This window comes from Culex quinquefasciatus, chromosome 2, assembly GCF_015732765.1.
Source record: "Culex quinquefasciatus strain JHB chromosome 2, VPISU_Cqui_1.0_pri_paternal, whole genome shotgun sequence".
NCBI lineage: Eukaryota > Metazoa > Arthropoda > Insecta > Diptera > Culicidae > Culex > Culex quinquefasciatus.
Genome location: NC_051862.1, coordinates 43,704,146 through 43,732,136, shown reverse-complemented (window position 1 = coordinate 43,732,136; position 27,991 = coordinate 43,704,146). Strand labels below are relative to the sequence as shown.

The 27,991-nt window shown below is 42.1% G+C and overlaps 8 protein-coding genes across 9 annotated transcripts in view; 1 reads left to right on the top strand and 7 right to left on the bottom strand.

Annotated features, from left to right (window-relative positions):
* LOC6043056 overlaps positions 1-27,991 on the top strand; it is a 96,876-nt gene that overhangs the window by 35,919 nt on the left and 32,966 nt on the right. The gene's annotated exons all lie outside the window — the stretch shown is intronic.
* On the bottom strand, positions 1,865-3,725 carry LOC6043065 (probable cytochrome P450 9f2). The gene is made up of 2 exons (XM_001855191.2): positions 3,463-3,725; positions 1,865-3,400 (listed from the first exon to the last, which is right to left on the bottom strand). The coding sequence occupies exons 1-2, from the start codon at positions 3,672-3,674 to the stop codon at positions 2,008-2,010; spliced, it is 1,605 nt and encodes a 534-aa protein (XP_001855237.2). The 5' UTR covers positions 3,675-3,725; the 3' UTR covers positions 1,865-2,007.
* Positions 6,537-27,758, bottom strand: LOC6043064 (probable cytochrome P450 9f2). 2 transcript variants are annotated; one of them, XM_038254600.1, is made up of 3 exons: positions 27,433-27,560; positions 8,077-8,307; positions 6,537-8,011 (listed from the first exon to the last, which is right to left on the bottom strand). In XM_038254600.1, exons 2-3 carry the CDS (start codon positions 8,286-8,288, stop codon positions 6,619-6,621), a joined length of 1,605 nt encoding a protein of 534 aa, XP_038110528.1. In that variant the 5' UTR covers positions 8,289-8,307; positions 27,433-27,560; the 3' UTR covers positions 6,537-6,618. The 2 variants fall into 2 exon arrangements, with proteins under 2 accessions (XP_038110528.1, XP_038110526.1); XM_038254598.1 differs by lacking the exons at positions 6,537-8,011; positions 8,077-8,307 and adding exons at positions 23,326-24,832; positions 24,890-25,131 and having other exon boundaries at positions 27,433-27,758.
* On the bottom strand, positions 11,387-13,407 carry LOC6043063 (probable cytochrome P450 9f2). The gene is made up of 2 exons (XM_038254601.1): positions 12,936-13,407; positions 11,387-12,876 (listed from the first exon to the last, which is right to left on the bottom strand). Exons 1-2 carry the CDS (start codon positions 13,142-13,144, stop codon positions 11,472-11,474), a joined length of 1,614 nt encoding a protein of 537 aa, XP_038110529.1. The 5' UTR covers positions 13,145-13,407; the 3' UTR covers positions 11,387-11,471.
* On the bottom strand, positions 13,507-15,723 carry LOC6043062 (probable cytochrome P450 9f2). The gene is made up of 2 exons (XM_001855180.2): positions 15,082-15,723; positions 13,507-15,024 (listed from the first exon to the last, which is right to left on the bottom strand). The coding sequence occupies exons 1-2, from the start codon at positions 15,294-15,296 to the stop codon at positions 13,614-13,616; spliced, it is 1,626 nt and encodes a 541-aa protein (XP_001855226.2). The 5' UTR covers positions 15,297-15,723; the 3' UTR covers positions 13,507-13,613.
* Positions 17,188-19,178, bottom strand: LOC6043061 (probable cytochrome P450 9f2). Its single transcript, XM_001855175.2, has 2 exons — positions 18,744-19,178; positions 17,188-18,678 (listed from the first exon to the last, which is right to left on the bottom strand). Exons 1-2 carry the CDS (start codon positions 18,956-18,958, stop codon positions 17,274-17,276), a joined length of 1,620 nt encoding a protein of 539 aa, XP_001855221.2. The 5' UTR covers positions 18,959-19,178; the 3' UTR covers positions 17,188-17,273.
* On the bottom strand, positions 20,383-22,284 carry LOC6043060 (probable cytochrome P450 9f2). The gene is made up of 2 exons (XM_001855170.2): positions 21,885-22,284; positions 20,383-21,825 (listed from the first exon to the last, which is right to left on the bottom strand). Exons 1-2 carry the CDS (start codon positions 22,097-22,099, stop codon positions 20,418-20,420), a joined length of 1,623 nt encoding a protein of 540 aa, XP_001855216.2. The 5' UTR covers positions 22,100-22,284; the 3' UTR covers positions 20,383-20,417.
* On the bottom strand, positions 25,274-27,175 carry LOC6043058 (probable cytochrome P450 9f2). The gene is made up of 2 exons (XM_001855163.2): positions 26,825-27,175; positions 25,274-26,769 (listed from the first exon to the last, which is right to left on the bottom strand). The coding sequence occupies exons 1-2, from the start codon at positions 27,037-27,039 to the stop codon at positions 25,362-25,364; spliced, it is 1,623 nt and encodes a 540-aa protein (XP_001855209.2). The 5' UTR covers positions 27,040-27,175; the 3' UTR covers positions 25,274-25,361.

Genomic DNA, 27,991 nt, shown 5'->3' with positions numbered 1-27,991 from the left:
ACTTATCTACTATCTGCTGACTAAGAGCCATGATTACTTCCACAACAAACCGATACCGTCGATGGCCGTTACGCCGTTTCTCGGTAGCACCGGTCGATTAATGTTGAAGTGCTGCTCCTTTCCGGATTTCATCGAATCCATCTACAACAAGTACTCGGGGGCTAAGTGAGTACCTATAGATTAAATGACAAGGCAATTTCGAACGCTAAGCTGTAATTCTTTCAGAGTGTTTGGCCTGTTTGACACCATGATGCCGATGTTTGTGCTTCGTGATCCGGAATTAATCAAGCTGATTGCGATCAAAGATTTCGAGTACTTTATTGACCATCGTCCCGTTTTCGGCGCCAGTGACATCGAGCATCCCAATTTAATCGCCACGAAGACACTTTTCACGCTGACGGGACAGCACTGGAAACGCATGCGATCGACGTTGAGTCCGGCGTTCACTGGAGTAAAAATGAAGCAAATGTTTGAACTTGTGGTAGAGTGCAGCGAAAGCATGATTGAGTTCTATCGGAAGAAGGGAGCCCAAGAGTACGACATGAAGGATCTGTTTTCACGATTCGCCAACGATGTGATCGCAACCTGTGCGTTTGGAATCAAGGTCGATTCGTCTAGAAATCGCGAAAACGAGTTTTACAAAAACGGGTTGGAAATTGCCAACTTTACAAGCTTTAAAATGTTAATGAAACTGTTTGGTTTCCGACTGTTTCCGGACTGGATGGCTCGGTTTGGCATCGATATGATCGGTCAAGAGCAGAGTGACTTCTTTTCGAAACTTATTAAGGATGCCATTAAATCGAGAGAGTCTGGTGTCGTTCGTCCGGACATGATCCACCTGCTGCTGCAAGCACGACAAGGTATGCTAAAGCACCAGCAACAAGAAGTGGAACAAAACGCAGGATTTGCTGCCGTTGAAGAGTCCGAAATAGGAAGGACCCACTCTACACATGTGATGACCGAGAACGAAATGATTGGACAGTGTTTCTTCTTCTTCCTGGCTGGATTTGACACTGTCTCAACGGCACTCACCTTTCTAGCTTATGAGCTAGCGCTGAATCCGAATGTTCAGGAGAAGCTAAGAAAGGAAGTCGAGGAAACGAATCGCATGCTAAACGGAGGATCGCTAACGTATGACTCATTGCACAAGATGACCTACCTGGATATGGTTCTGTCTGAATCGCTAAGGATGTGGCCTCCAGCCTCAGCAGTCGATCGATACTGTGTGAAGGATTACGTGCTTGACGATGGAAAAGGACTTAAATTTACCATCGAGAAAGGGGCAGGCATTTGGCTGCCAATTCAGGGAATTCATCACGATCCAAGGTTTTATAATAATCCGAAAAAGTTCAACCCGGAGCGCTTCAACGAAAAGCGCAGGTTGGAAATCCAACCTGGAACCTACATGCCATTTGGAATAGGATCGAGAAACTGCATCGGATCTCGCTTTGCGCTGATGGAAGTCAAATGTATTATGTATTATCTACTGCTGAATTTTACTATTGAAAGGTGCAATAATACAACCGTTCCACCGACCATAGTCAAGGGTTTTTCACTTCTGGCCACGGAGAAGCCAATCATTGTTAAGCTTCTTCCAAAATAAACATATCTGGGCATAATAAAGTATTCTTTGAAAATAACAAAAATTTTAATAATTAGCGAAGTATGTTTTGCGGTTACTGCGGCTTCTATAATTGATATTCAATCCAAATATCTATTAACACCTTGTTACCTAATGAAATGTGCAACAATTCAAAGTCCTGTAGCTGGATCCATATGCAATTCAAATCAAACATCGTCGAAAATACATGAATCATTGTCATCTTAAATGCTTTAATATCACTTTCTTATTACAAATGAAGGGTTCCACATTGATTTACAAGTTTTATTTGTTTATTTTCAGATTATTCAAAAGATTTCTTACGCTATGGAAATGACTATTCAGGTATGTCAAGTTTGTTTACAACCCGACCTAACGCTACGCTACATTTTATTTCCTCTCGTTGATTAAACTTTTCGTGGTTTAAAGTTCACATAAACTCCCTTCTCAGGACTCATGGAAAGTCCTGTTTTGAGCTGCAGTGGAACTTGCGTGTTCGACGTCTTTTCGAAGCTAAAGTTCATCAACATGTAGTACACGATTGCCTTAACCTCCATCAGGGCGAATCTCGATCCAATACAGTTCCGTGGGCCGACTCCAAACGGCAAGTAAGCATCAGGATTTATGCTCGCCTTGTTCTCGTCACTGAACCGTTCCGGGGTAAACTTTTTGGGGTTTGGGTAGAACTTGGGATCGTGATGCAACCCGTGCACCGGGAACCATACTCCCGTTCCCTTTTCGATTGTAAACTTCAATCCCTCTCCATCGTCGAGCACGTAGTCGCGCACGCAAAGTCGATCCACTGCGGGAACCGGTGGCCACATACGGAGCGATTCCGTAACGGCCATGTCCATGTATTTCATTTTTTGGAGCGCGTCATAGGTGAGAGATTTTCCGTTAAGGGAACGTTTCATTTCCATTATTTCTTCGTAGAGTTTGTTCTGCGCTTCTGGATTCATTGTTAGCTCATACGCTAGGAACGTTAGACAGGTGGACACTGTGTCGAATCCGGCCAGGAAGAAGATCAAACATTGCGCAATCATTTCACTTTCACTCATGGACTTCAAGACTTGAGCTTTACCCACATCGGATTCCAATACCGTGGCGAATCCTTCGTTTTGTTCGTTTTCATGTTGATACTTCAACGTACCCTTTCTAGCTTCAATCAGAAGATTTACCATATCGGGCCGGACAATTCCGTGGGACTCCCTTGTTTTTACGGCATCTCTGATCAACGTAGTAAAGTACGTATTTTGTTCCTTGTCTATAATATCAATCCCGAGCTTATCCATCACTGATGGAACGAACCGGTATCCAAACGTGCGTAAAATCACATTAAATCTTCCAAACTGCACCATTCGCTTGCCCTGCTGGTAAAACTCGTTATCTTGATCCCTCGACGAGTCCACCTTGATACCAAAGGCACACGTCGCAATCACATCGTTTGTGAATCGCGAAAATACATCCTTCATTTCGTATTCCTGCGATCCGCCCTTGGTCCGAACTTCGTTCTGGTAGAACTTGACCATGTTCTCGCTGCACTCAACGACCAGATCGAACATCTGCCGCATCTTGGAACCAGTAAAGGCCGGACTCAGTGTCGCACGCATGTTCTTCCACTTTTGGTCCGTCAACGCGAACAGGCTTTTTGGGAACAGGATATCGGGATGGTCGGTATCCGTTCCGAAAATCGGTCGATGATCCATAAAGTGCTCGAAGTCTTTCACGCCGATTCGCTTGATCAGTTCCGGTTCACGAATCACAAACATTGGGATATTGGCGTCAAAAAGGCCAAAAACTCTGTGAAATGATTTACCAGTTATCAATACATGGTCACTGAACTTCATGAAGGAGAAACTTACTTCACACCAGCAAACTTGTTATACGCTCGTTCGATGTATTCCGAGAAGGAACACTTTTTAAGGTACAAATCAGCGGCGCTGCCCACAATTGGCTTGACAGCCATCGAAGGGATTGGTTTGTTATGAAAATAGCCATTATTTTTCGTCAACCAATAGTACAGAAATCCAACTACGCTAACCGCGGCAAGAACGTACAATAGATCTACTTCCATTAGTTTGCGTGTTGCGGACAGCGAGTCCAATTTATTACTTAGACCCAAATTTGCTTTAAAGCTCTATTTTATAAGAACGATATCTAGGCAAAGATAAGAGGGTAGCTTCCCAATAAGGAATTCCTTATCATCGCGCCGTGAGTTTTCTGATTAGTAACCAAAATTGACAGTCATGGCAAGCATTTGATGAGGAATGAAAAAATAACGACACGATTATTTGCAAGTCAGAGACAGTTGTAACAAATGTTACAAATCGAAAATTTCATAGTAAGAAAGTATGAAAAGTACATTTTTGCAATTCCGTCGTGAAACTACTTACTATTCCTGTCATTCTCGAACGACGAAACAGTCTACTTTTCTCTACCAAAAATAACAAAAATAATAACAAAATAATAACAACTTGTTGCATAAACTACTATATCGCAATTTTAATCATAGTCGTCGATTTTTCACCACTGTATATGATTTTTATGAATAATTTCGGATTTCGGTACATCAATCGAACTCAAAAACCAAAATTAGTATCCAGTATATTTTGCTGGAGACGCATGGTGAATCGAAAAATTATATCTCACCATTTTGAATATGTTACGCTAAATTTAAAAACGTTACTTAATCCACCGGAAGGTGGTTGCTGCCTTCCTCCTAAAAGCCTTGCAACCACACACTACGAAAGCTTTGGCTAACGCTTACTTAGTAAAGACACTATACATCTGAGTGCTGCCATCTAGGTATGATAAATTTAATGAACCATTTGAAAGCACTGCAGTGTTTGTGTGCGTGCACTGAGCGTAAAGTTCCGACAGCTATCCGCCGGAGCTTTCAAATTATGTAAATAATGACCCTTTTTAGTATCAACCAAAACAGTTTTTCGAACATATATTTTAAAGTACTGCACCAAGCCGGATGAAATTTAAAAAAGACTAAAAGAACCTGAAGGCAAATCCAAAAACATAGATCCGGACAAAATCGGTCGAGCCAGTTCCGAGAAAAGTGAGTGAGAAAAAAAAATTCTACGTCCATCCACACGCACAGACATTTGCTCAGAATTTGATTCTGAGTCGATATGTATATGTAAAGGTATATCTGGGAGGCTTATTTAAAAAGTTCAATTTTTGAGTGATTTTATAGCCTTGCCTCAGTGAGGTGAGGAAGGCAAAAAAATAGCTTTGAGCTCTTTGGTCTCAAGACCTTCAAATCAGCAAACAATGTTTTCATTTAATCTTTAAGTCTATTCAAGTATGTTTCTTTAATATCTAAGGTAGTATTTTATAATTAAAGCACAACTAATTACCTTTCTTTTGGATCGTGGAAATCAAGAATAAGACCGGAGGTATGATTTTTTGAAAAATGTGGTTTTAGTAAAATCGTTCAAAGCCCTTTTTTCGACCGCATAGCATTACCCCAGCACTTTTGCCCCACTCTAATCTCCCTTATAGTTTAAACTCGTAGGCAGAATTGACTTTTAAATAACTTATGGGTCATTCCAGGTCAACTGAGTACGCTTTTGGACTCGACCTTCACCGATTTGGACCAAACTTGGAGGGAACGTTTATCTATCGATAGTTAACAGAAATCCCAAGTTTGGTGCTGATTGGACCATCCCTCTATTTTTGGCACAGCCCTCTTTTTTGGCGATTTTGCTAAAAAAAATTTTTCTTTTAAACATAACTTTGCAACTATTTGAACAAAAGACTTTCTACAGGTTGTATTTTATAGAAAATTGTCCAAGGAATTCGATAAAAATAAAATGTTAACCCTTAAATGTCCACTAATATTATATTTTATCGTTTTAAGTATAAAAAATCAGTTTTGACCATGCCCACTAATATTATATTTTAACGTTTTAAGTATAAAAATTCAGTTTTGATCAATTGATTATATTTTTATTTGTTTTATTTTATCACCATCGTGTTCCCCGGACAATTTTACATTATAATCAATGTAGACTTCAAACTAAAATGAACTATTGACGAGATACAGCGATTTTACTGAAAAAAGTTTGATTTTGCACAGCACTCGGAAGTTCATGGTGTACTTTTCAACAAAAAGGAATGAATCTCGCATAATTCGGTTTTTACATGTGAGAAACTTATTTCGGATTTGAATTCATAGGACAGAGTGCAGTGCAAAATCAAACTTTTTTCAGTAAAATCGCTGTATCGCGCCAATAGTTCATTTTAGTTTGAAGTCTATATTGATTATTATGTAAAATTGTCCGGGGAACACGATGGCGATAAAATAAAAAAAAATAAAAATATAATCAATTGATCAAAACTGAATTTTTATACTTAAAACGTTAAAATATAATATTAGTGGGCATTTAAGAGTTAACAGTTTTTTTTTTATCGAATTCCTTGGACAATTTTCTATAAAATGCAACCTGTAGAAAGTCTTTTGCTCAAATAGTTGCAAAGCTATGTTTAAAAGAAAAAAAAGTTTTTTAGAAAATCGCCAAAAAAGAGGGCGGTGCCAAAAATAGAGGGATGGTCCAATTAGCACCAAACTTGGGATTTCTGTTAACTATCGATAGATAAACGTTCCCTCCAAGTTTGGTCCTAACCTAACTTTTTTAGGTTAGTCCGGGGCCAACATTTACTTCCCGCCCGACGGAAGGCGTGATCAGACAAATTTCGTCTCAAAATTTGCCACCGGGACCTTCTGTGATCGAACCCAGGCCGACTGGGTGAGGGGCAATCACGCTTATCCCTACACCACGGTCCCGGCTCGAAATGTAAATACTAAAACAAATACTACTGATAGGTTAGTCGGCATTGAACGAAAAACAATGTCCAGGCTACCTTAAAAAGGTCAAAAATAAAATTAAAATTAAGTCAAACAAGAACATATCGAGAATCATCATTTTTAAATTAAATTCAGACGTATCTTTTATTTCTGAGGAATGATACAGAGTTCTAGCACTTCCTTTTCTAAAGTACCACATTCACTTCCTTAGTTTCAGTCGCAGGTGCACTCCCTTTTCACCTGCCAATCCCACGAAACCTTTCGTCAGCTGTATCGGCACCTGGGTCTTTTCGGTGCGCTCAAAGCTAAAGTTCAGCATCAGCTGGTACATAATGGCTTTGATTTCCATCAACGCGAACCGGGAACCGATGCAGTTTCTTGGTCCAACTCCAAACGGTAAATACGCCGCCGGGTTGATGTTACCTTTGTTGGCCTCGCTGAACCGCTCCGGATCAAACTTGCCCGGATTCGGGTAGTACTTGGGATCGTGGTGAATTCCATGAACTGGGAACCATACGCACGAACCCTTGTCGATGGTGAACTTGAGTCCCTCACCGTCGTCGAGGACATAATCACGCACGCAGAGACGATCAATCGCTGGCACTGGCCACACTCGGAGACTTTCCGACACCACCATGTCCATGTAGGTCATGTTCTGCAGAGCATCGTATGTTAGCGGTTTGCCACCCAGTTGTTTGTTAGTCTCAACTGCCTCTTCGTACAGTTTCTGCTGAACGTCCTGATTGAGAGCCAATTCGTAAGCCATGAACATGAACCCAGTCGAGATTGTATCGAATCCAGCCAGGAAGAAGATCAAGCATTGGGCGATAAATTCCGGTTCTGTCATTGCCTTTCCGGTTGCCACCTTTCCCACGTGTGACTCTTCGACCGTGGCGAATCCGGCGCTGGACTCGGTTGTTTCTTCCTGGTGCTTCAGGGTACCTTTCCTGGCCTGCATCAACAGTTGGATCATGTCCGGTCGAATGATTCCGTGAGCTTCTCGAGTTCCAACGGTGTCACGAATAATTTTGGAAAAATATTGCAACTGTTCTCTGTCCATGATATCTACGCCCAGCTTTCCCATTATTCCTGGGAAGAATCTAAACGCGAACACTCTCAAAAGTACGATCAGTCTGTTAAAATTCATCATCTTCTTGCCCATGGTGTAAAACTCGTTATCTCGATCCTGCACAGATTCCACCTTCAATCCAAACGCACACGTAGCAATAATATCATTTGCAATCCTCGTGAAGAAGTCCTTCAACTCCTGGTCAACGTATCCCGTTCCAGTAGCTTCACTACGTACGATATCAATCATATGCCCGGTGTACTCGGTCATCAGGTCAAACATCGCCCTCATCTTACTCCCGGTAAACGCCGGACTAAGCGTTGCCCTCATGTCGCGCCACTTCTGGTCCGTCATTCCGACCAACGTTTTGCTAAACAGGACGTTCGAGTTTTGATTCGCGTTATCTCCAAACACGGGCCGTCGATCGACAAAGTGGTCAAAGTCCTTAACGGCGACCTTCTTGATTAGCTCGGGGTCTCGCAGCACAAACATTGCCTGCGTTGTGTCGAACAATCCAAAGACTCTGAAAAATGTAAATGATTCAATTAGTGACTAATACCCCGTTCAAACACTGGAAAGGTTACTTACTTGACACCCTCGTACTTGTCGTAGATCATTTTGATGTAATCGGTGAAGGAATACTTCTTCAGCATCAACGGAGCGGTGCTTCCGAAAAGGGGCTTGACCGCCATCGACGGGATCGGTTTACCGTGGAAGTAGTCATTGTTCTTGGTCAGTTTTCGGTAGAACCACGCTATCACGGCGATGAAAGCCAGCAGGTATACGATGTTCACCTCCATGGTGCTTTCTGGTTGCGAGCTGCAAAGCGAGTGTGATTGATAAGTAAACAGTAGTAACTTATATATAGAAAAGCTTTTGGATAAGATAAAGCGTTGGCGGCAATGTTGACAATAGGCAAACACGTGAGTTGTTTGAATGAGTTTCCTTAATAGGTATTGATCATTTTGAAGCTTTCTTTTGTTGGTTTTTAATCTTTCGCTTTAATCTAATTTGGGAAACCATGCTTGATGATGATGAATCATTACACGCATTGAGACAGAATGTTTCATCATATGGCAAAAAATAAAGGTGTGTTCAATAAAAAGTGGTTGTTACCACGGCAGAGATTACTTGGTATAAGTAATCACGTTAGTCATTTCTGGAGACCGTCGATGTTTCTTTAAAAAGTTATATTTTGTTACGTTTTATCCAGCTTTATTTTTCATATTGCAAAAACTAAGAATGATTATTCACTTATTGAAATTAAATAATTTATACTCTTATCTTAAGTCGCAAATGTATCCCCTTCTCAGCGCCTAATCCAACTAATCCTTTAGTCAGCTCTATCAGCACCTGAGTCTTCTCAGTGCGTTCAAACTGAAAGTGCAGCACCAGCTGATACAAAAAAAAGCCTTAATTTCCATCGAGATCCGATGCAGTTTCTTGGTCCAACGCCGAATGGCAGATAGGCCGACATATTGATCTGTTCTTTGATAGTTTCGCTGAAACGTTCTGGATCGAACTTACTCGGATCGAGGTAATATTCCGTGAACCGGAAACCATAGACAGGCACCTTTTTCGATAGTAAATTTCAATCCTTCACCATCATCGCGATCCTGTACAGATTCTACCTTCAAACCAAACGCACATGTGGCAATGGTGTCGTTTGCAATCCGCGTGAAGAAATCCTTCATCTTCAGGTCCGTTTGACCCGTTCGTACAATCTGAACCATACGATCGGTATACTCAGTGATTAGATCAAACATGACTCTCATCTTACTTCCCGTAAATGCCGGACTCAGCGTCTCACGCATATCTTTCCACTTCTGAATTTTCATACCGAGCAGCATGTTCGCTGAAGGGTCCACTATTTACACAAGGTGCTCAAAAATCAAAAGCCATGTACTTTTCCAATAGTCCCCATCAAGTTATGAATAAAACCATGTTTGGTTGGTTAAATTTGTCCTCCCCTCGGCGTCACCAAGCTAAAACATTTTTTTTGGGATGGTGATTTTTTGACTTAGGCACGCTTACAAAAATGCAAATAACTTTGCAAAACTTTAACGAAACCATGATGTTGGGGGGTGTTTTGGAAAGGAAATGAGCAGAGCTTTCGAATGAACTTGTCAGAAAAATACTGTTCCATACATTTTTTAGCCACGAAACACCAATGTATTTTTAAAAGTCATTTTTCAAGCCGGCGCCCCGCTCTAGCGAAAAACTGACAAATTCAATTGAAAGCTGAGACGATTTCACATAAAGGACCAACAAAGCTAAGGTGTATGTTCCTCCTATCTTTTTTAATCTAATTTTGATTCCCCGAGCGCACGGGTGGACGTTTTTTCAGTATGGATGTAGCATGTAGGAAATTTCACCAGGATCAATTTCTCTAAGATAAATTGCAATTTCGATACTCCAGCTATTTGGGTTTTAGTGAGAAAAAATGCCAATTTTAAAAATTTCTCAGAATTAACAACTACGGCCTATTATTTATATGCGGCATATGTTTTGGAGGCCAGACTATGGTTTCTTTTAGTTGTTTTGGTCGCTGAATTCGGATCTTGAATCAAATTTCAGGTTAACAGTAAAGATTTGGATCCACGCCAAAATGTTATTTGAGGTTATATGTTTTTTTATCGGTAGCGAATTGGGACATATTTCGACATCCGCCTACATTTAATTAATATTAAACTCTCGAATTGTTTTATGGAAATTGTTTTTTTTTTTGAAGTTCTGATTGTTTTAAGAATGACAGAGAACCTCGTTTTGGAACTTGGCTGATTTGAATTGTCACTGATGGCCAGCGACACGTTAAATTATCGTTGAAACTAGTTAGTTATAATTTTCTGACATTCTCAATACAATCATTTTCCAGGGGCGTAATATTGAATGTTCTACCCGTTTGAAATGTTAGTCTTGATTTTAAATTTTTGAAAATATTTTTTTTCGATGAGATCGGAAAATTAAACGAATGTTTTACAGTTTAACATTGTAAATCGGACCATTAATTGCTGAGATATCGACATTATAAAATGGTGGGTTGTTTGGGTGAGACTTAGAAAACATCAATTTTCCTGTTTTTTAACCTTTGCATGGCAATATCTCAGCAACTAAGGGTCGTATCAACAAAGTTCAATAAAGCAAAATATAGAAAATTTGCTCAGCTTTTCAAAAATATTTTTTTCAGAGGTGGGCAAACATGGGCACTAATTTTTAAAAATGAAAAACTGCGACTATTTTCAAAAAAGTTATATATAAAAATGGCATTAACTTGAAAACGGTGTACTTTATCAAAATTTCACTACAGTACTTATTGATTGCAAATTTGATTTTACATTGAAAAATGAAGTTGAAAATTTTTTGCTACCAATATTTCGATTTTTTGAAAAAATCAGTATTGATTAAAAAATTCATAACTCGGTCAAAGATTTCTGAAAAGTTGGCATTTGATGTCCTCTAACACATATAAAAAAATAGTGTTTTTTTTTGCAAATCAAGTTTTAGTGACAAAAAGTGAAATTGAAAATAACCAATTTTTTTTTACCGTGTTTCATTTTTATTTCAGTGTAGTCGATATCCATACCTACAACTTTGCCCAAGAATTTTCACATATCCTTTTTGTATGGACAGCTGCCAAATTTGTATGAAAAAATATATGAACGAACTAATGATGCAAAATGGCTTCTTTGGGCATACCGAAGGCACCAAAAAAGTTTCAGCCGGATTAAAAAATACAAAAAAATGGAATGACCGAAATCTCAGAGAATTGCTCCACTGCGTCGTATCGAACAGTTCAAACACCCTGTGCGCAAGCAAAGGGAAGTCCATTGTTACATTGAAACTTGGGAAGTTACCATTGAAGTAATTTTTATTTTGTAATATTTTATTTGTCATTTATCATTTTATCATCATCACTAACTTGTTATGACATTTCAACGACAACATTACAAACTATAAAACTTGAATTTAATTTCATAATAATTTTAACTCCTCGCCTTCAACTCCAACCACATTCCACCGTCGATCGCTACACCAACTATGCTTTTTACCAACTCTAGTGGTACCTTCGTCTTGGCACTTCGCTCGAATGTAAAGCTTTTCACCAGATTGTAAACAAGTGCCTTCACCTCCATCAGTGCAAACCGGGACCCGATACAGTTGCGCGGTCCCACGCCAAACGGAACGTAGGCTGCCGGATTAATGCTGGCTCTGTTTGCCTCACTGAACCGTTCCGGGTCAAACTTTTCCGGATTGGGATAATACTTGGGATCGTGGTGCAGCGCCACGATGGGGATCCACAGGATTTGGTTCTTGCTTATCTGCAGTCGGAGTCCTTCACCGTCGTCGTACTGGTAATCCTTAACGCAGAATCGATCCACGAACGGAGCTGGTGGCCACTTGCGAAGCGTCTCCGAGACTACCATATCCATGTATTGCATCCTTTGGAGCACTTCGTACGACAAAGGTTTGCAGTTTAATGTCTCTTCAACGGACAAGATTTCCTCGTACAACCTCTGCTGGATGTCGGGATTGACGAGCAGTTCATAGCTGAGGAACGTTAGCGCAGTCGATACGGTATCGAATCCAGCCAGGAAGAACAGGAAGCACTGGGAAACCAACTCGTTGTCCGTCCAAACTCGGCTGTGAGTGACTTTACCTACATTTGATTCCTCCACGGTAGCAAATCCTGCATCTTTCGTTTCTTGTTCGTCCTTCTGGTGCTTCAATGCACCTTTACGAACTTGCATCAGCATGTGGATCATATCATTCCGTACAATATTATGCACATCCCGCTGTCTCATATTGTCAGTGATCATTGATTTAAAGTACTCAGTTGACTCTTTGGACTGGATATCAACCTTCAACCGAATCATCAAATTCGGAATTGTCCTCAACAGAAGCATCTTTACGATTGTCTTCACATTCTGAAAGTTCAGCATCGCTTTGCCTTTCACGTAGAAACTGTTCTCTCGTTCCCGGAATGAATCCACCTCAATACCAAACGCCACCGATGCAATCACATCGTTACTAAACCTCGAGAAAACATCCTTCATCTCGTACTCCAACGTTCTCCCCGCCTTCGCTTCCGCCCGGAAAAACTCCACCGTAGACTGGGCACTCTGGGACACCAACTCAAACATGTGCCGCATTTTACTCCCGGTAAATGCCGGACTCAGCGTCGAGCGCATATCGCGCCACTTTTGTCCACGCAGCGCAAACAGCGAATTCCCGAACAAACTGTCCCCACCGACGTCCTCCACATCGGCCCGCGTGAAGATCGGAGTGTGGTCGCTAAAGTGGTCAAAGTCCTTCACGCCGATCTGCTTGAGCATGTCCAAGTCGCGGATCATCAGCACCGGTTTGATAAAGTCGAACAGTCCGACCACTCTGCGGGGAACGAAGGGTTGTTAGTGGCTTGGGCGAACATACGGTTGATCTGTACTTACTTGGAACTCGGGAAGGCATTGTACATCTCTTTGACATTCTGCAGCAGGTCCTGCCGTTTCAACAGTACTGGGGCCGTGTTACCCAACAGAAACACTGGTTTTATGAAAGGAATGTTACGTTCTTCGAAGAAGTCGTATTTCTGAGCTATGTAACTGTATAGCAGAAAAATTAAGCTCGCTATAATAACCGCGCTCGCTAGGTCAAACATTTTGACGGATTAAAATTGAAGGAGTTATTAAATAAACCTCCTCACGAAACAGAAACGTCGCAAGGAATGATTTTTGGATACGTTGTCATGGTATAAGGTCAGTTATATCAGTCTTGATAAGAAGCGAATGTATTATGTTTATTATTTTACTATCAGGCGTTTTATCTGATAGCACCAGATTTCACTGATAGTACATTGCTAAATATGGCTACATTTTATCAAAGCAGCGGCTAGTGTAAATCATGGAGACTAATGGAATGTTTATCAAATTTGGAATCGTGTGCAGTTCGATACAATAGCACCCGTGAATCATCACAATCCAGACACAATGAATGTCATCATTTTATAAACAAGACTTGTAATATTAAGGAAATATATTTTATTGTTTAATCAACTACTTGTTTAAAAATTCATTGGTTTGGATTCTTATCGCTCAATCAAATACTTCAATACACTTTTACACTATAAATTATTTCCGAGGTTTAAGCTCCAGCCAGATGCCCTTTTCCGACTGTAACGAAATCGCCATCCGGGAGAGCTTTAGTGGCACCTCAGTCCTCTCGGTCGGCTCCAGACTGAACTCCTTCACTAGATAGTACATAATCGACTTCAGCTCCATCAGGGCGAAACGGGATCCAATGCAGTTCCTTGGCCCTATTCCAAACGGCAAATAAGTTCCAGGGACTATCTTCGATCGGTTTTCCGGGCTGAACCTTTCCGGGTCGAATTTATCCGGGTTGGGGTAGAACTTGGGGTCGTTGTGAATGGCGATCGTGGGAATCCATATGGTGCGATTCTTCTCAATCACAAAACTCGTACCCTGACCATCGTCATACTGATAGTCCTTGCTGCAGAGTCGATCGGAAAGGACTGCTGGTGGCCACTTTCGTAGTGCTTCCGAAACTACCATATCCAAGTATTCCATCTTCTGAAGAGTATCGTAGTTGAGTGGCTTCCCAGCAAGAAATTCATCTGTCTCCATTATTTCTTGATAGAGGCGATCTTGGACCTCCGGACTCAAGGCGAGCTCGTAAGCCAAGAAACTCATTCCGGAAGACACTGTGTCAAATCCAGCAAAAAAGAATAAAAAGCACTGCGCAATCAGTTCACTTTCGGTCCAAACTCTTGAGTGGGTCGATTTTCCTACACTGGATTCCTCTACCGTTGCGAATCCTGCATCCTTCGTTTCGTGCTCCTCAGCGTTATGTCGCAATGCACCTTTCTGAACTTCCATCAAGATGTTGATCATGTCATTTCTGACGATTCCATGCGCCTCGCGTTGCTTCATGTGTCCTGTGAGGACTCCTCGGAAGTACGTGGCCAGTTTTCCGTCAACAAGATCGATGTCCAATTTGCGTGCCAACCATGGAAAGGCTACCACCGTCAAGAATTTTATCAACACTTTTGGCGATTTCACATCAAGCATTTTCTTTCCCTTCGTGAAGAATTCATTGTCCTGTTCACGCATCGAATCCACCTTCAATCCAAATGCTACCGTCGCAATTACGTCCGTTCCAAATCTCGAGAAGGTATCCTTCATTTCGTACTCCATTCTCTTCCCCGTCTTAGCTTCCTTCAGCAGAAACTCTTTCAACGATACTCCGCATTCCGCTACCAGGTCGAACATGTGGCGCATCTTACTTCCGGTGAAGGCCGGACTCAGGGTTGCTCGCATATCCCGCCACTTCTGTCCGCGTAGAGCAAACAGTGAGTTTCCGAAGAGGCTCTGACTGTTATCGTCATCCGCATCTGTTTTGCTCGGACTAAATATTGGGGTGTGCTCCATGAAGTAGTCGAAATCTTTGACGCCGATCTTCTTAATCACTTCCGGATCGCGTACGATGAAGGCAGGCTTGAGGAGGTTGTAAAAGCCCATAATCCCATAAACAAGAAAGCTTTAATATTTCGACCAATTTTCAGAAACAAATCCAACTCACTTTGCGTCGGGAAAGCTATTGTACAGCTCTTGAATCTTCTCTTTGGCATCCTGAGTCCGCAATATCATGGATGCGGTATTCCCAAAAAGAAACGTCGGCTTCGGGCATGGTATCGGCTTCGACAGGAAGTATTCGAACTTTTTCGACAGATAGTGATACACGAGTAGAACGATTCCACCAACGGCAAACGCCGTAAACAGATCCACCTGTAGCATCGTTGCGAGCCGGGTCGGTACTAGTTATCACTGAAATTAAGGTACCGCTGATTAGAGCTGAGAGTGTTATCGATTGAACCTTTGCTTTAAAGATTAGCAAATGTGACGCGTAGTAAACTCTGCTGGAAGTTCGTTTTTTTTCTGGCCGTTCTAAAAATATCGGCGTCCGGCTCGACCAAACGGCAACAACTTAATGATGCCGGGTGGGTGAGATCATCGACATGCGCACATGCGTAGTAGTGAACGTTGCTTCCTTCTGTAGTCTGGAGTGTGGCACTTTAGAATGAAATTGTTTACGTAAGGTAAACACTAACAGTGAATGGGGAGAGCACTGAATGAATACACCAACGCCGTTGATGGATCATGAGTTGGTTGCGTGAAAATAATTGCATATTGCAACAGAATGATGATATCGATATAAAAATTTTAAAATATCATTTTACGAGAGAGATAAAAACAAATCATGGTATTAATTTACTTATGTGTTGTTTGTTTCGAAAACATTAGTAATGTGAAGAATACTTAGTTTAAACCTAAACTTCAACATCTGTCATTCTAGTATAGCAAACGAAACAATGCACAAGATTTATAATTGATTTGTAATCTTTCTTTTATCTATCTTATATATCTATATAAATAAAAAAATTGACGGTTTTGTTCAATACGGAGCGTCATATCGAGTTGCTTTTTGTTGCGTTGGGTTCGTAAAAGTCCAAGGAAGGTTCTTACGCCAAAAACCGATTCCGGAGCATCTGCAGATTGTATGGGAAAATTTACGTAAACTCAAATTTTAATCACAGGAGGCTGAATAAGTAAACTAGCAATACGTCAAGAAACAAAAAAAGTAAAGACGAAGATTGTCGGGTTGGGCTTGTTTGATAGGGGAGAGTGGGGAGACTTGATCCCCTTTTTTTGTATCGCACATAACTCAGTCAATTTCTCACAAAACTATGATCTTTTTGCATGAATTGAAAGCTTAAACATTCAACTATATTTGGCTGATAAGGGTATTTCATCAGATAAACTCTTCGAATAATGCCAAGCCTTTTAAAAAAATATTTTAAACCGGCATTTTCAAAATGTTGGGGGTAATTTGATCCCCCTTTCAACATTTTGAAGAAATCTTAAGCAAAATGTTTCTTATTCATCCAAACTTTTAATTTTCTATAAGATACAGCAATTTCACATTAAACCTGTACGTTTGTGTTCAAAATATAACAAGTTTAGCTTGTAAAATATTTAAAAACTTAAAATTTTCTTTTTTAGACCAAAATTGAGCATGTTTACAAAAAATGGTAATTTTTGTTTACAAAACTATTGAAAAATGGTTCAAACTGCAGTTAGTTATGTACAACTAAACTAAAGGAAACTATGTACGAAAACCCAGCCAAATTATTTAATCTTGAGGCTGATTCCAGTGACTGTAAAAATGCAGGGATCAAGTCTCCCTTATCGCACTTTTTTGAACAATTGATTGTAAAAATAGTATGACGATAAATTTAACGTCAAATGCGTAAGGGTTTTGGAGTTGATATGTTTATCAAACAATTCATGTATAAAAGATATTTTTTTGAATAATTTTTGAGTGTTTTCTATACTTATCAAAACAAAGAAAAAAGATCTCTTGAAAGTTTTTTGCAGCACTTCTTAGAAAAATGTGTGTAACTCAATCTAAAGATTTTTTAATTTTTTTCTATGTTTTCTACTATGAGTTTTAGTCAATTTCGCACAACTTTCTAGAACAAAGCTAATTGTTTTACCCACATGCTGACGAGATACAGGCTTGGGATCAAGTGTCCCCGGGGATCAAGTCTCCCCACTCTCCCCTATACGTATAGGTAGGTCAGTTATTAGGACTGCTGAACATACGTGTTTTAGATAAGGCATAATCTAATATTTAGCATGTGATAAGCGACCCTTATAGGGAAACGTTCATCGTTTTATTTGGTATTTTTATTACATCTTTAAAATTTTAATCTAATGTCTAGGTTTCAACTCCAACCACACCCCATTCTCCGCCTGCATGGCAAACATATTTTTGGCCATCTTGAGTGGAATTTGCGTCTTTTCGCTGGGTTCAAAGCTAAAGTCCTTCAACAGGTAGTACATGATGGACTTGACCTCCATAAGGGCCAAACGCGATCCGATGCAGTTCCGCGGACCAATTCCGAACGGCAGGTATGCTCCCAGGTTAATGTTTGGACGATTTTGCTCGTTGAATCGCTCAGGGTCAAACTTTTCCGGATTCGGGTAGTACTTGGGATCGTTGTGGATGGCGATCGTGGGAATCCATACAGTTTGACCTTTATCGATGACGAACCGTGTTCCCTCGCCATCGTCGAACATGTAGTCCTTGTTGCAGAAGCGATCCGACACGACGGCCGGTGGCCACTTTCGCAGGCCTTCCGACACTACCATATCCATGTATTCCATCTTTTGCAGGTCTTCGTACGTAAGCGGTTTTCCTCCAAGTGCTTGTTCTGTGTCTAATATTTCCGCGTAGAGTCGATTCTGAACGTCTGGATTAACAGTGAGCTCATAAGCCAAAAAAGTCATGGCAACAGAAACTGTCTCGAATCCCGCTAGGAAGAACAGGAAGCATTGGGCAATTAGTTCATTCTCAGTCCATACCCTGGAGTGATTTGACTTTCCAACAGTGGATTCCTCTACCGTTGCAAATCCAGCATCCTTCGTATCCTTCTCTTCCTTCTGATGCTTCAATGCGCCCTTGCGAACCTCCATCAACATATGGATCATATCGTTACGAATGATACCATGTGCATCTCGCTGCTTCATGTTATCAGTAATCATAGTTTTGAAGTATGCCGCCAGATCTTTATCAATAAGATCGATTTTTAATTTTTGCGCCAACGAAGGGGCTGATCTTATCAACAGAAACTTGAGTAGCACTACGATCGATTGGAAATTCGCCATTTGTTTGCCTTTCACGTAAAAGTCATTTTCCCGTTCACGCATCGAGTCCACCTCGATTCCGAATGCAACCGTCGCAATCACATCGTTACTAAACCGTGACAACGTATCCTTCATCTCGTACTCCAACCGCTTGCCAGCCTTAGCCTCCGCCTTGAAGAATTCTGCCGTTGATTTGGCACTTTGCGCCACCAGCTCAAACATGTGCCTCATCTTGGACCCGGTGAAGGCCGGACTCAGCGTCGCTCGCATGTCCCGCCACTTTTGACCACGCAGCGCAAACAAGGAGTTGGCAAACAGCTGATCTCCGTTGACTTCCTTTTCCGATGCGCCAGCCATCGTGGGCGTGTGATCGGTAAAGTAGTCAAAGTCCTTTACGCCGATCTTCTTGATCACATCCGGATTACGGAGCATGAAAATTGGCGTCGTCAGATCGTAGAAACCGGCCACTCTGAGGATCATAAAGCAATGATTAGAGATTCGACCCTCGTTAAACTCATTTCCACAAGAACTCACTTAAAGTCCGGAAACTGGTTGTACAGCCACTGCACATGTGATATAATATCCTTCTGGCGGAGCATCATCGGTCCAGAGCTACCAAGCAGGAACGATGGTTTGATGCATGGGATCGGCTTCGGCAGGAAGTATTCGTACTTCTTCGCAATGTAGTGGTAGACCAGCAGGATTATAGCGAATACGGCACCTGCCGTTAGGAAATCCACCTGTACCATTTTCAAGATCGCTGCTTCGACGAACAACTGAAGCTCTTCCTGGACAACTTTTTATTCACTTTTTATCGCCTTCCCATTCGATAACGCTAAGTCTAACTTGAACCCAGCGTTATCGGACACACGACTCGAGAATAACTGAGTTTTAAGTCTAAGCCAGCGTACCCCCGAAAGCACATCCGATTCGTGCGGGCTCCAGTCTCAGAATGAAGCGAGAATGACGATGTGCTCAATCATTAGCCGGTCGCGTGTAGGTCAATTTGAGTGACCACCACAACTTTGCTGCGAACGATACTTTACACAATCTATCAACAGCGTCGCGCTGACTGTTATTAACTAACACTTTAGGGTGGACCGTGCTGCTTGCATTTTTTTTTATGTAAAATAATGAATAGTTTGTTTGAGTCTAAAGTTTAATAAATTATCTCATGAACATGACAAACCATTTTATTTGAATTGATTTTTATTTGAAACATGTTCAAAAATTTAACAGAGAAAAATTGGCCATGCCTACATCGTAAAGTTAACTGCAATGATGTTTCGTTGATATGAATTGAGTTCATGATAAGAAACTATCTTGTATGTTACTCGCTTTTTTTTTCTGAAGGCCCACCACACTCCCCCACACCAAAAAGCTCACAGAAACTTCCTGGTACCGTAAAACGGGGTGACTTTGGTAGGTTTGCGATTTTTCCGCAAAATGAAGAGTACAATTAAAATGCGTACGGAATGGGTTAGAATCATTCTGACCGTGGTAGAAAAGTGTTCAAAGTACCTCAAGAAGAATTTTTCATAATTTTTTTAAAAGTTTTAAAAGTTAGTTAACTATAGTCAAGAAAATGTTGATGAAAGTCATTATTTTAAACTTCTAAAAGTGTCATTATTTTCTCAATGGACATGATTTTGAATCGGCAAACGGAATGCATTATCGGATTTATTGAACAATTTTCCACTAGGAGAAGGTTATATAAGTTTATAAATAATAAATATGTGTTTTTGAAACACAATTTAAAAAAAATCTCCAAATTTATAGGCAATTTCAGATAAACAAATTTCATGCAAAATGTGAAAACTTGTGATTCGTGCTTCGAATTCAGTATAAAATGCAATATAAATCGATAATTTTTTAAACAAAACGAGTTTAAAAAATTTCAGGCAAAATTCCGACTTTTTAACAATTTTACCTTAAATTTAAATGTATTTTGTTAGAAAGTTTATAAACTTAGTTTACTAAATATAAACCTTGATTTTTTTTATAAAAATATTCAAATTTGGTGCCAATTACTAGCTCTCTCGCCGTTTGATGACCACTGCATATGACAAAGATTGTTCTTGAACTAGAGTCGTGTCAACTATGATTGAAAAGGAGAATGATTGCTGTTTTATCTACTCCTGAGGCGTCTTCAAAGTGTCGCAAAAACATTCCGTAGAATTCTTGCACATTTTTATTCGAAACCCTCGATTACATCTTTCTAGGTTTAAACTCGAGCCACACCCCATTTTCCGCCTGCAATGCAAACAAATTCTTAGACATCTTCAGTGGAATCTCTGTCTTTTCCGATGGTTCCAGACAGAAGTCCTTCAACAGACAGTAGATTATGGACTTGACCTCCATAAGGGCCAAACGCGATCCGATGCAGTTCCGCGGACCAATTCCGAACGGCAGATACGCTCCCAGGTTGATATTTGGACGGTTCTGCTCGTTGAAGCGTTCCGGGTCAAACTTGTCCGGATTTGGGTAATACTTGGGATCGTTGTGGATGGCGATCGTGGGAATCCAAATGGTTCGGCCCTTTTCAATCAGGAAACGTGATCCCGCGCCGTCGTCATAGGTATAGTCTCTGTTGGAGTAGCGATCCGATACTACGGCGGGTGGCCACTTGCGCAGGGCTTCGGAGACCACCATGTCCATGTATACCATTTTCTGCAGGGTTTCATAGTTCAGGGGGCTTCCGTTTAGGCTTCTTTCCGTTTCCATGATTTCTTCGTAAAGACGATTCTGGATTTCGGGATTCAAAGCAAGCTCGTACGTTAAGAACGTCATGCAAGTGGAGACAGTGTCGAATCCAGCTAAGAAGAACAAAAAACATTGCGCAATCAGCTCGTTCTCCGTCCAAACTCTTGAATGTGTTGATTTTCCCACAGTTGATTCTTCGACTGTCGCAAATCCGGCATCCTTAGTATCTTTTTCGTCTTTCTGATGCTTCAGCGCACCTTTCTGCACCTCCATCAACATGTGGATCATATCATTTCTGATTATTCCATGAGCATCACGTTGCTTCATGTTATCGATGATCATTCCTTTGAAATATCTAGCCAAGTCCTTGTCGATAAAATCAAGCTCCAACTTAGCAGCCAACGATGGCATCGCCCTAAAGATAAAAAACTTCAACAGCACTATAAGTGACTGGAAGTTCAGCATCTGTTTCCCTTTCACAAAGAAATCATTTTCCCGTTCACGCATCGAGTCCACCTTGATACCAAACGCTACCGTCGCAATCACATCGTTACCGAACCGCGAAAACGTGTCCTTCATTTCGAACTCCAACTTTTTCCCGGCTTTCGCTTCCGCCTTAAAGAAATCCGACATCGATACGGCACATTCCGCTACCAGCTCAAACATGTGCCTCATCTTAGATCCGGTGAAAGCCGGACTCAGCGTCGCTCGCATGTCCCGCCACTTGGATCCTCGCAGTGCAAACAGAGAATTGGCAAACAGTTGCTCTCCACTAACTTCGGCTTCCGTCGCGCCGGCCATCGTTGGGGTGTGGTCCATGAACACGTCAAAGTCCTTCACGCCAATCTTCTTTATCACATCTGGGTCGCGCAACATAAAGATCGGGTTCATCAGGTCGTAAAAGCCGGTAATTCTGCAAAATTTCCAATAGTGACTTAACACTCAAATTCTTCAAATCACTCCTAAACTCACTTGAAATCCGGAAACGCGTAGTAAAGAGTCTTCACGTGAGCTGCAATATCCCGTTGGCGGAACATCATCGCACCGGTGTTACCGACCAGGAACGTTGGCTTCAGGCATGGTATCGGTTTCGTCAGGAAGTACTCGTACCGCTTCGACAGGTAGTGATAAGCCAGCAGGATTATGGCAAACACGGCCCCCGCCGTAAACAGATCCACCTGAACCATCCTTGCGCCCGCAGCGTTGGAACACGACTGAAACGAACGCACAGCGCTTATATGGTTAACACTTCACGACTTTTGTTATCAGAGTGTGAGAGATTTCCGAATACGGCTATCTCGTGCGATAGCGGCTTAAAGACACTTGGGCCAAACTGCAAGCGTGCGTCCAGATCGCGTGAAATACGGCTATAGAATGAAAATGACAAAGCATCAATCATCGCTTAGCTGCAGGTCCACTGGAGTTCAGCTACGTTCATGTAGAGGTGAGACTGTATACAAATGTGAGCCAATCTAAACCAAGTTTCGCGTAATAGAGCTTTATGACGTTTCGCGTACGCACACTAGCGCACCATCTGATTTTGCTGGCCGGACAAAATTTAACCTCAATCTTTTTTGTGTACGTACACGCAATACATGCACACGTAGAAACCTCTATTGCGCGAGTGACAAACGATATTAGGAAGGGGAAATATACCCTTTCTAATCAAACACCTATCTTTGTCATATGGAGAGTTTGAAGCTCGATTAATGCTCCAAAAATACTATTTAGGCTATAAACTTACCAGCAACAGCACCACCTCGAGTTAGCAGGCAAATTTATGTCATTTACATGCCATAAATGCACTTTTGATCATAATTTCTGTGAGATCATTTCTCATCATTTTGGTGGCAATTTTGACGACCCATTCCAATTAAAGGCTGAAGAAAACCGAGCGAGAAGCGAAGGCAAACAAAGAACAAAGAGTGGCCACCAACACTACCAGCAGTGCCTGTTGGAGTGAGCCAGTGATGCCAGGAACCTTCCTCTATAAATGCTACTTTTTGTGAGTGTTCGCTTAAAATTTCATCCATTTTGGCAGTACTAAGCAGACCTAAAAGAGCGCTGGAAGATAAAAGAACTAAGCTGAAAATAGCCAAATGGGCGTGGCCCAATGCACTCGACTGATTAGAATACATTTTGAAAATAGTTTTTTTTAAATGCTTGTAAAAGGAATAGAATGACTTTTAGTAAAAGTGAAAATGAACAGGAATGTTCACAAAAAGTTGCTCTACTCGTTGGTGTACTTGGTTTTAGTAAATTTCAAGGAACACCCCAGATAATCCAGCATCATACAAACACAATCACTTATTAGGCTTAAAATGAGTAGATTTCCCCTACTTCAGTGATAATGACTCGATTGGTGAATGAGTTATGGAGTAGACTGTTAGTTTCAATAACCGTTGCGCAGTTACTTTTAAGACTCACTCAATGTATATTTCACAGAATCGAGAATACATCTGAGCTACACAATGAACTTCATTTATTTCACTAAGTAAGGCATTTTATTCAAATATCATATTACGAACCTCCGTGGTTTAAACTGAACCCAAATCCCATTCTCCGCCTGTAATAGAAACGGATGCTTGGCCAACTTAAGCGGAGTTCCGGTCTTCTCCGACGGAACTGCTGCAAAGTCCTTCAGCAGGTGGTACACGATCGATTTGACCTGCATCAGTGCCAGCCGCGAGCCGATGCAGTTCCGTGGTCCAATGCCAAACGGAAGGTACGCTCCGGCGTTGATCTTCGAGCGATTTTCTTCGTTGAAACGTTCCGGATTAAACGTGTCCGGGTCGGGGAAGTACTTTGGATCATGATGTATCGCATACACAGGGATCAAAACGGAGCTTCCCTTGTCCATGGTGAACCGAGTTCCGGTACCGTTGTCCAGCAGGTAATCTTTGGTACATTTTCGGTCCAGCTGCACATTTGGGGGCCACTTGCGCAGGGCTTCCGATACCACCATGTCCAAGTAAGGCATTTTTTGCAGTGCTTCGTAAGAAAGTGGCCTGCCGAGGAGAGCATTTTCTACATGAGAAATCTCTTCGTATAAACGATCTTGGATTGCCGAGTTCACTGAAAGCTCGTACATCAGCCATGACAGAAGATTCGATGTTGTTTCGAACCCTGCTAGGAAAAACAAGAAACATTGCGCGATCAGTTCGTTATCAGTCCACTCTCTGGAATGAGTGGACTTTCCCACGTTGGATTCTTCTACCGTGGCAAATCCGGCATCCTTAGCGTCTCGGTTATCCTTCTGATGCTTCAGTGTGCCCTTCCTAACCTCCATCAGCATGTTGATCATGTCGTTGCGGACGATACCTTGAACTTTACGTCTCTCCATATTGTCGGTAATAATACTTCTAAAGTAATTGGACAAAGCGCCATCTACTATATCAACGTTGAATTTCTTAGTCACCAGAGACAGGAGTTGTATAAGAATAATCCATACTACAACTTTCCAGTTCGAAAAGTCGAGCATCTTCTTGGCCATCACGATGAAACTATTCTCGGGATCGCGCATGGAATCAACCGTAACTCCAAACGCAACCGATGCGATCACATCGTTTCCATAGCGCGCAAAAGTGTCCTTCATCTCGTACTCCAAACTCTTCCCAGCTTCGGCTTCCGCCTTGAAGAACTCCACCATCGAACGTCCACACTCAGCGACTAGTTCAAACATGTGCCTCATCTTGGAACCGGTAAAGGCCGGGCTCAGCGTCGCTCGCATATCCCGCCACTTGTGACCTCGCAGTGCGATCAACGAATTTCCAAACAGGGCGTCCCCATTGGCATCCGAATCACCACTAGGAAATGCGTGATCGACGAAATGGTCAAAGTCCTTAACCGCAATCTGCTTGACCAACTCCGGATCACGGACAATGTACGCGGGAATCACGGTGGAGTACATACCGAATATGCTGGAAATCAAATTTAATCTGTATTTTTTACCGAACCTTCATAGAGAACAAACTTACTTTGCCTCCGGAAAGCTATTGTAGATCGTCTTCATGAATGTAGTAACGCCCTGTCGTCGGAGCAGCACAGGTCCGCTACTACCAACCAGGAACGACGGCTTCATGCATGGTATTGGCTTCGGCAGGAAGTAATGATACTTTTTCGCCAGGTGGTGATAGATGAGCAGAATTATGATGATTACGGCTCCAGCCGTAAACAGGTTCACCTGAGTCATGGTTACGGTTGCTCCGTTCGAAGCAGACTGAACGAAATCGTAGAAAATTATCAAGCGTTGTTTGAGGAACACGCACACAAACATAATAGGATAGGAGGGTTTACTCGTTTACTACACCCAAAGAATATAATAACAAAGATTGTAGGGGTTATATATAAAACGCTTCGCATTTATCGCTGACCTCAGTGTTTGATTAGATATTGTATTTGAAGGACCAAAGAATGAACATTTCAAATGAAAGTGATATTTATTCAGGATCACATTCTTGGTTTAAACTCCACCCACAAACCTCCCTCAACCAACAACGCAAACGGATGTTTGGCCATCTTCAGCGGAACTTGCGTTTTCCCCGACAGCACCAACCTAAAGTCCCTCACCAGATGGTAGAAGATCGACTTGACCTCCATCAGTGCCAGCCGCGATCCGATACAGTTTCGTGGTCCCACCCCAAACGGAAGATACGCTCCGGTGTTGATCTTCGAGCGGTTCTCCTCGTTGAAACGTTCCGGATCGAACCTTTCCGGCTCTGGGAAGTACTGTGGGTCGTGATGCATTGCAATCACCGGGATCACCACCATGTGGCCTTGTTCGATCACGAACCGTGTTCCGGCGTTATCGTCGTACAGGTAGTCTTTTCGACAGTACCGATCCAGCTGCATGTTGGGGGACCACTTACGCAAGGCTTCCGATACGACCTGGTCCAAGTATTGCATCTTTTGTAGCACTTCGTATGATAGTGGTTTTGTTTTTAAGGAATCTTCCGTTTGTCGTATCTCTTCGTGGAGTCGTTCTTGAATCTCTGGGTTGACACTCAGCTCGTACGCAAGGAAGGACATCAACGTGGATGCGGTATCGAATCCTGCTATGAAGAACAAGAAACACTGCGCAAACAGTTCATTGTCGGTCCACTTTCTGGAGTGTGTTGTTTTTCCTACGCTGGACTCTTCTACCGTAGCGAATCCAGCATCTTTGGTATCCTGCTCATCTTGTTGATGCTTAAGCGATCCGTTTCTAACTTCCATCAAGATGTTGATCATATCGTTCCGTACAATCTTATTTACTTCGCGTTGCTTCATATTGTCGCTAATCATCTTCTTGAAATGATCCGAAAGTTTACTATCCATGAAGTCCATGTTGGTCTTCTGTCCCAGCGCTGCCAAAACTCTCATAATAACCATCAACGGCACCATTTTCCAAGACGAAAACGACAACATCTTTGTGGCCATCTCAAAGAATTCGTTGTTGTAGTCCCGCATCGAATCCACCTCAATCCCGAACGCCACCGTCGCGATCACATCGTTTCCGTACCGCTGAAACGTGTCCTTCATCTCGTACTCCAGCTTCTTTCCCGCCCGCGCTTCCTCCTTGAAAAACTTAGCCATCGATCGGCCGCACTTGGTCACCAGCTCGAAGATCGGCCGCATCCGGCTTCCGGTGAAGGCCGGACTCAGCGTTGCCCGCATGTCGCGCCACTTCTGACCTCGCATTGCAAACAGCGAATTCCCGAACAAACTGTCCCCGCCGGCGTTGTCATCCGTGCGGCCGTTCGTCAGGTACGGACCATGGTCGGTAAAGTGGTCAAAGTCCTTGATCGCGAGCTTCTTGATCATGTTCGGGTCGCGCAGCATGTAGATCGGACTCGTCAGGTCGTACATGCCGATTATCCTAAAATAAAAGTTGAATTAGTTGTGAAATTTCCAAACTTTGAACTCAAACTCACTTTGCATCCGGAAAGGCACTGTACATGACCTTCATGTGGGTCGCCAAATCTCGCTTACGGAACAGAAGCGGTCCACTGGTGCCAACAAGGATCGTCGGCTTCACGCATGGTATCGGCTTCGATAGGAAGTAATGATACTTTTTCACCAGGTAATGGTACACTAGCACTATAATTGTACCCAAACAAAGGGTCGTGAACAGGTCTACGGAGACCATCTTGGCCGTCGCACGGAGACGAGTAGACTAAGCTACTTGTTTTGTTTGGCCTTAGGTATACACCTCAAAGGTTCCGAACCGCTACTGATAACGCTGCCAGGCTATCGCTAATGCAACGGTGTAAAAGATAAGTGTCGTGAATGCACAACTTACACAACCAAACCGACACCGTGATTACGTTAAGCCGGTAACACTTGAAGCCTCAATCAGCGTTGAGATGATCTCAGCCGCGTATGCTTGTGAATCCGCTGTTTGTTTGCCTTTAAAATAGTGCGAAATTCGCTCTCTCCCAACTTCAAACAGCTCGACTTTTCAAATGATGATTGACGCATTTCACTACTAAACAAGGGCCACATTTCCCAGCATGGTGAAACGAAATAAAGTTTGACTTACGGTTTATTTTTTCTCCGAAAAACGAATTAACACTTGCGGTTTGGGCAATGTTTCGACAAAGACTGAAGGTTTGGTGCCTCCTGCACAAGAATCTCAAATCATCGCTGGCTGGCTGAGTACGATTTCCAGGGTAGAGGGTTCTAATGTTGAATACACCCGTATTAAACCTCAAACATAGCAATACCACTAAACATTTTATTCATTCAGCAATCAAAATTAATTGACCTCAGCTCCTCCCAACTTGGCAATTGAAACCGTAATTACAGGTCAAATACAGGCACACCTACCGGAGCGACTATTTAAGCAAACGACGACGCATTCAAAGACCGCGTCCAGCATGACTGTATTAACGGCCAAGGTTAAACGGTGAACCGGTCCGTTGTCCAAATGTTTGATGCCGGCTCGTTCGTTCCCCGGGTAGCGTGAGAGGAAGAGAGAGATTAACTGTGTGTGAGTTGATGAATCAAGTTTGGTACAGTTGAGTTGGCAAGAGGCTATGGCTTCTCTGCCTCTTCCTGGAATATATTTTTTGTGAATGAAGTTTCCCAACACATTTTTT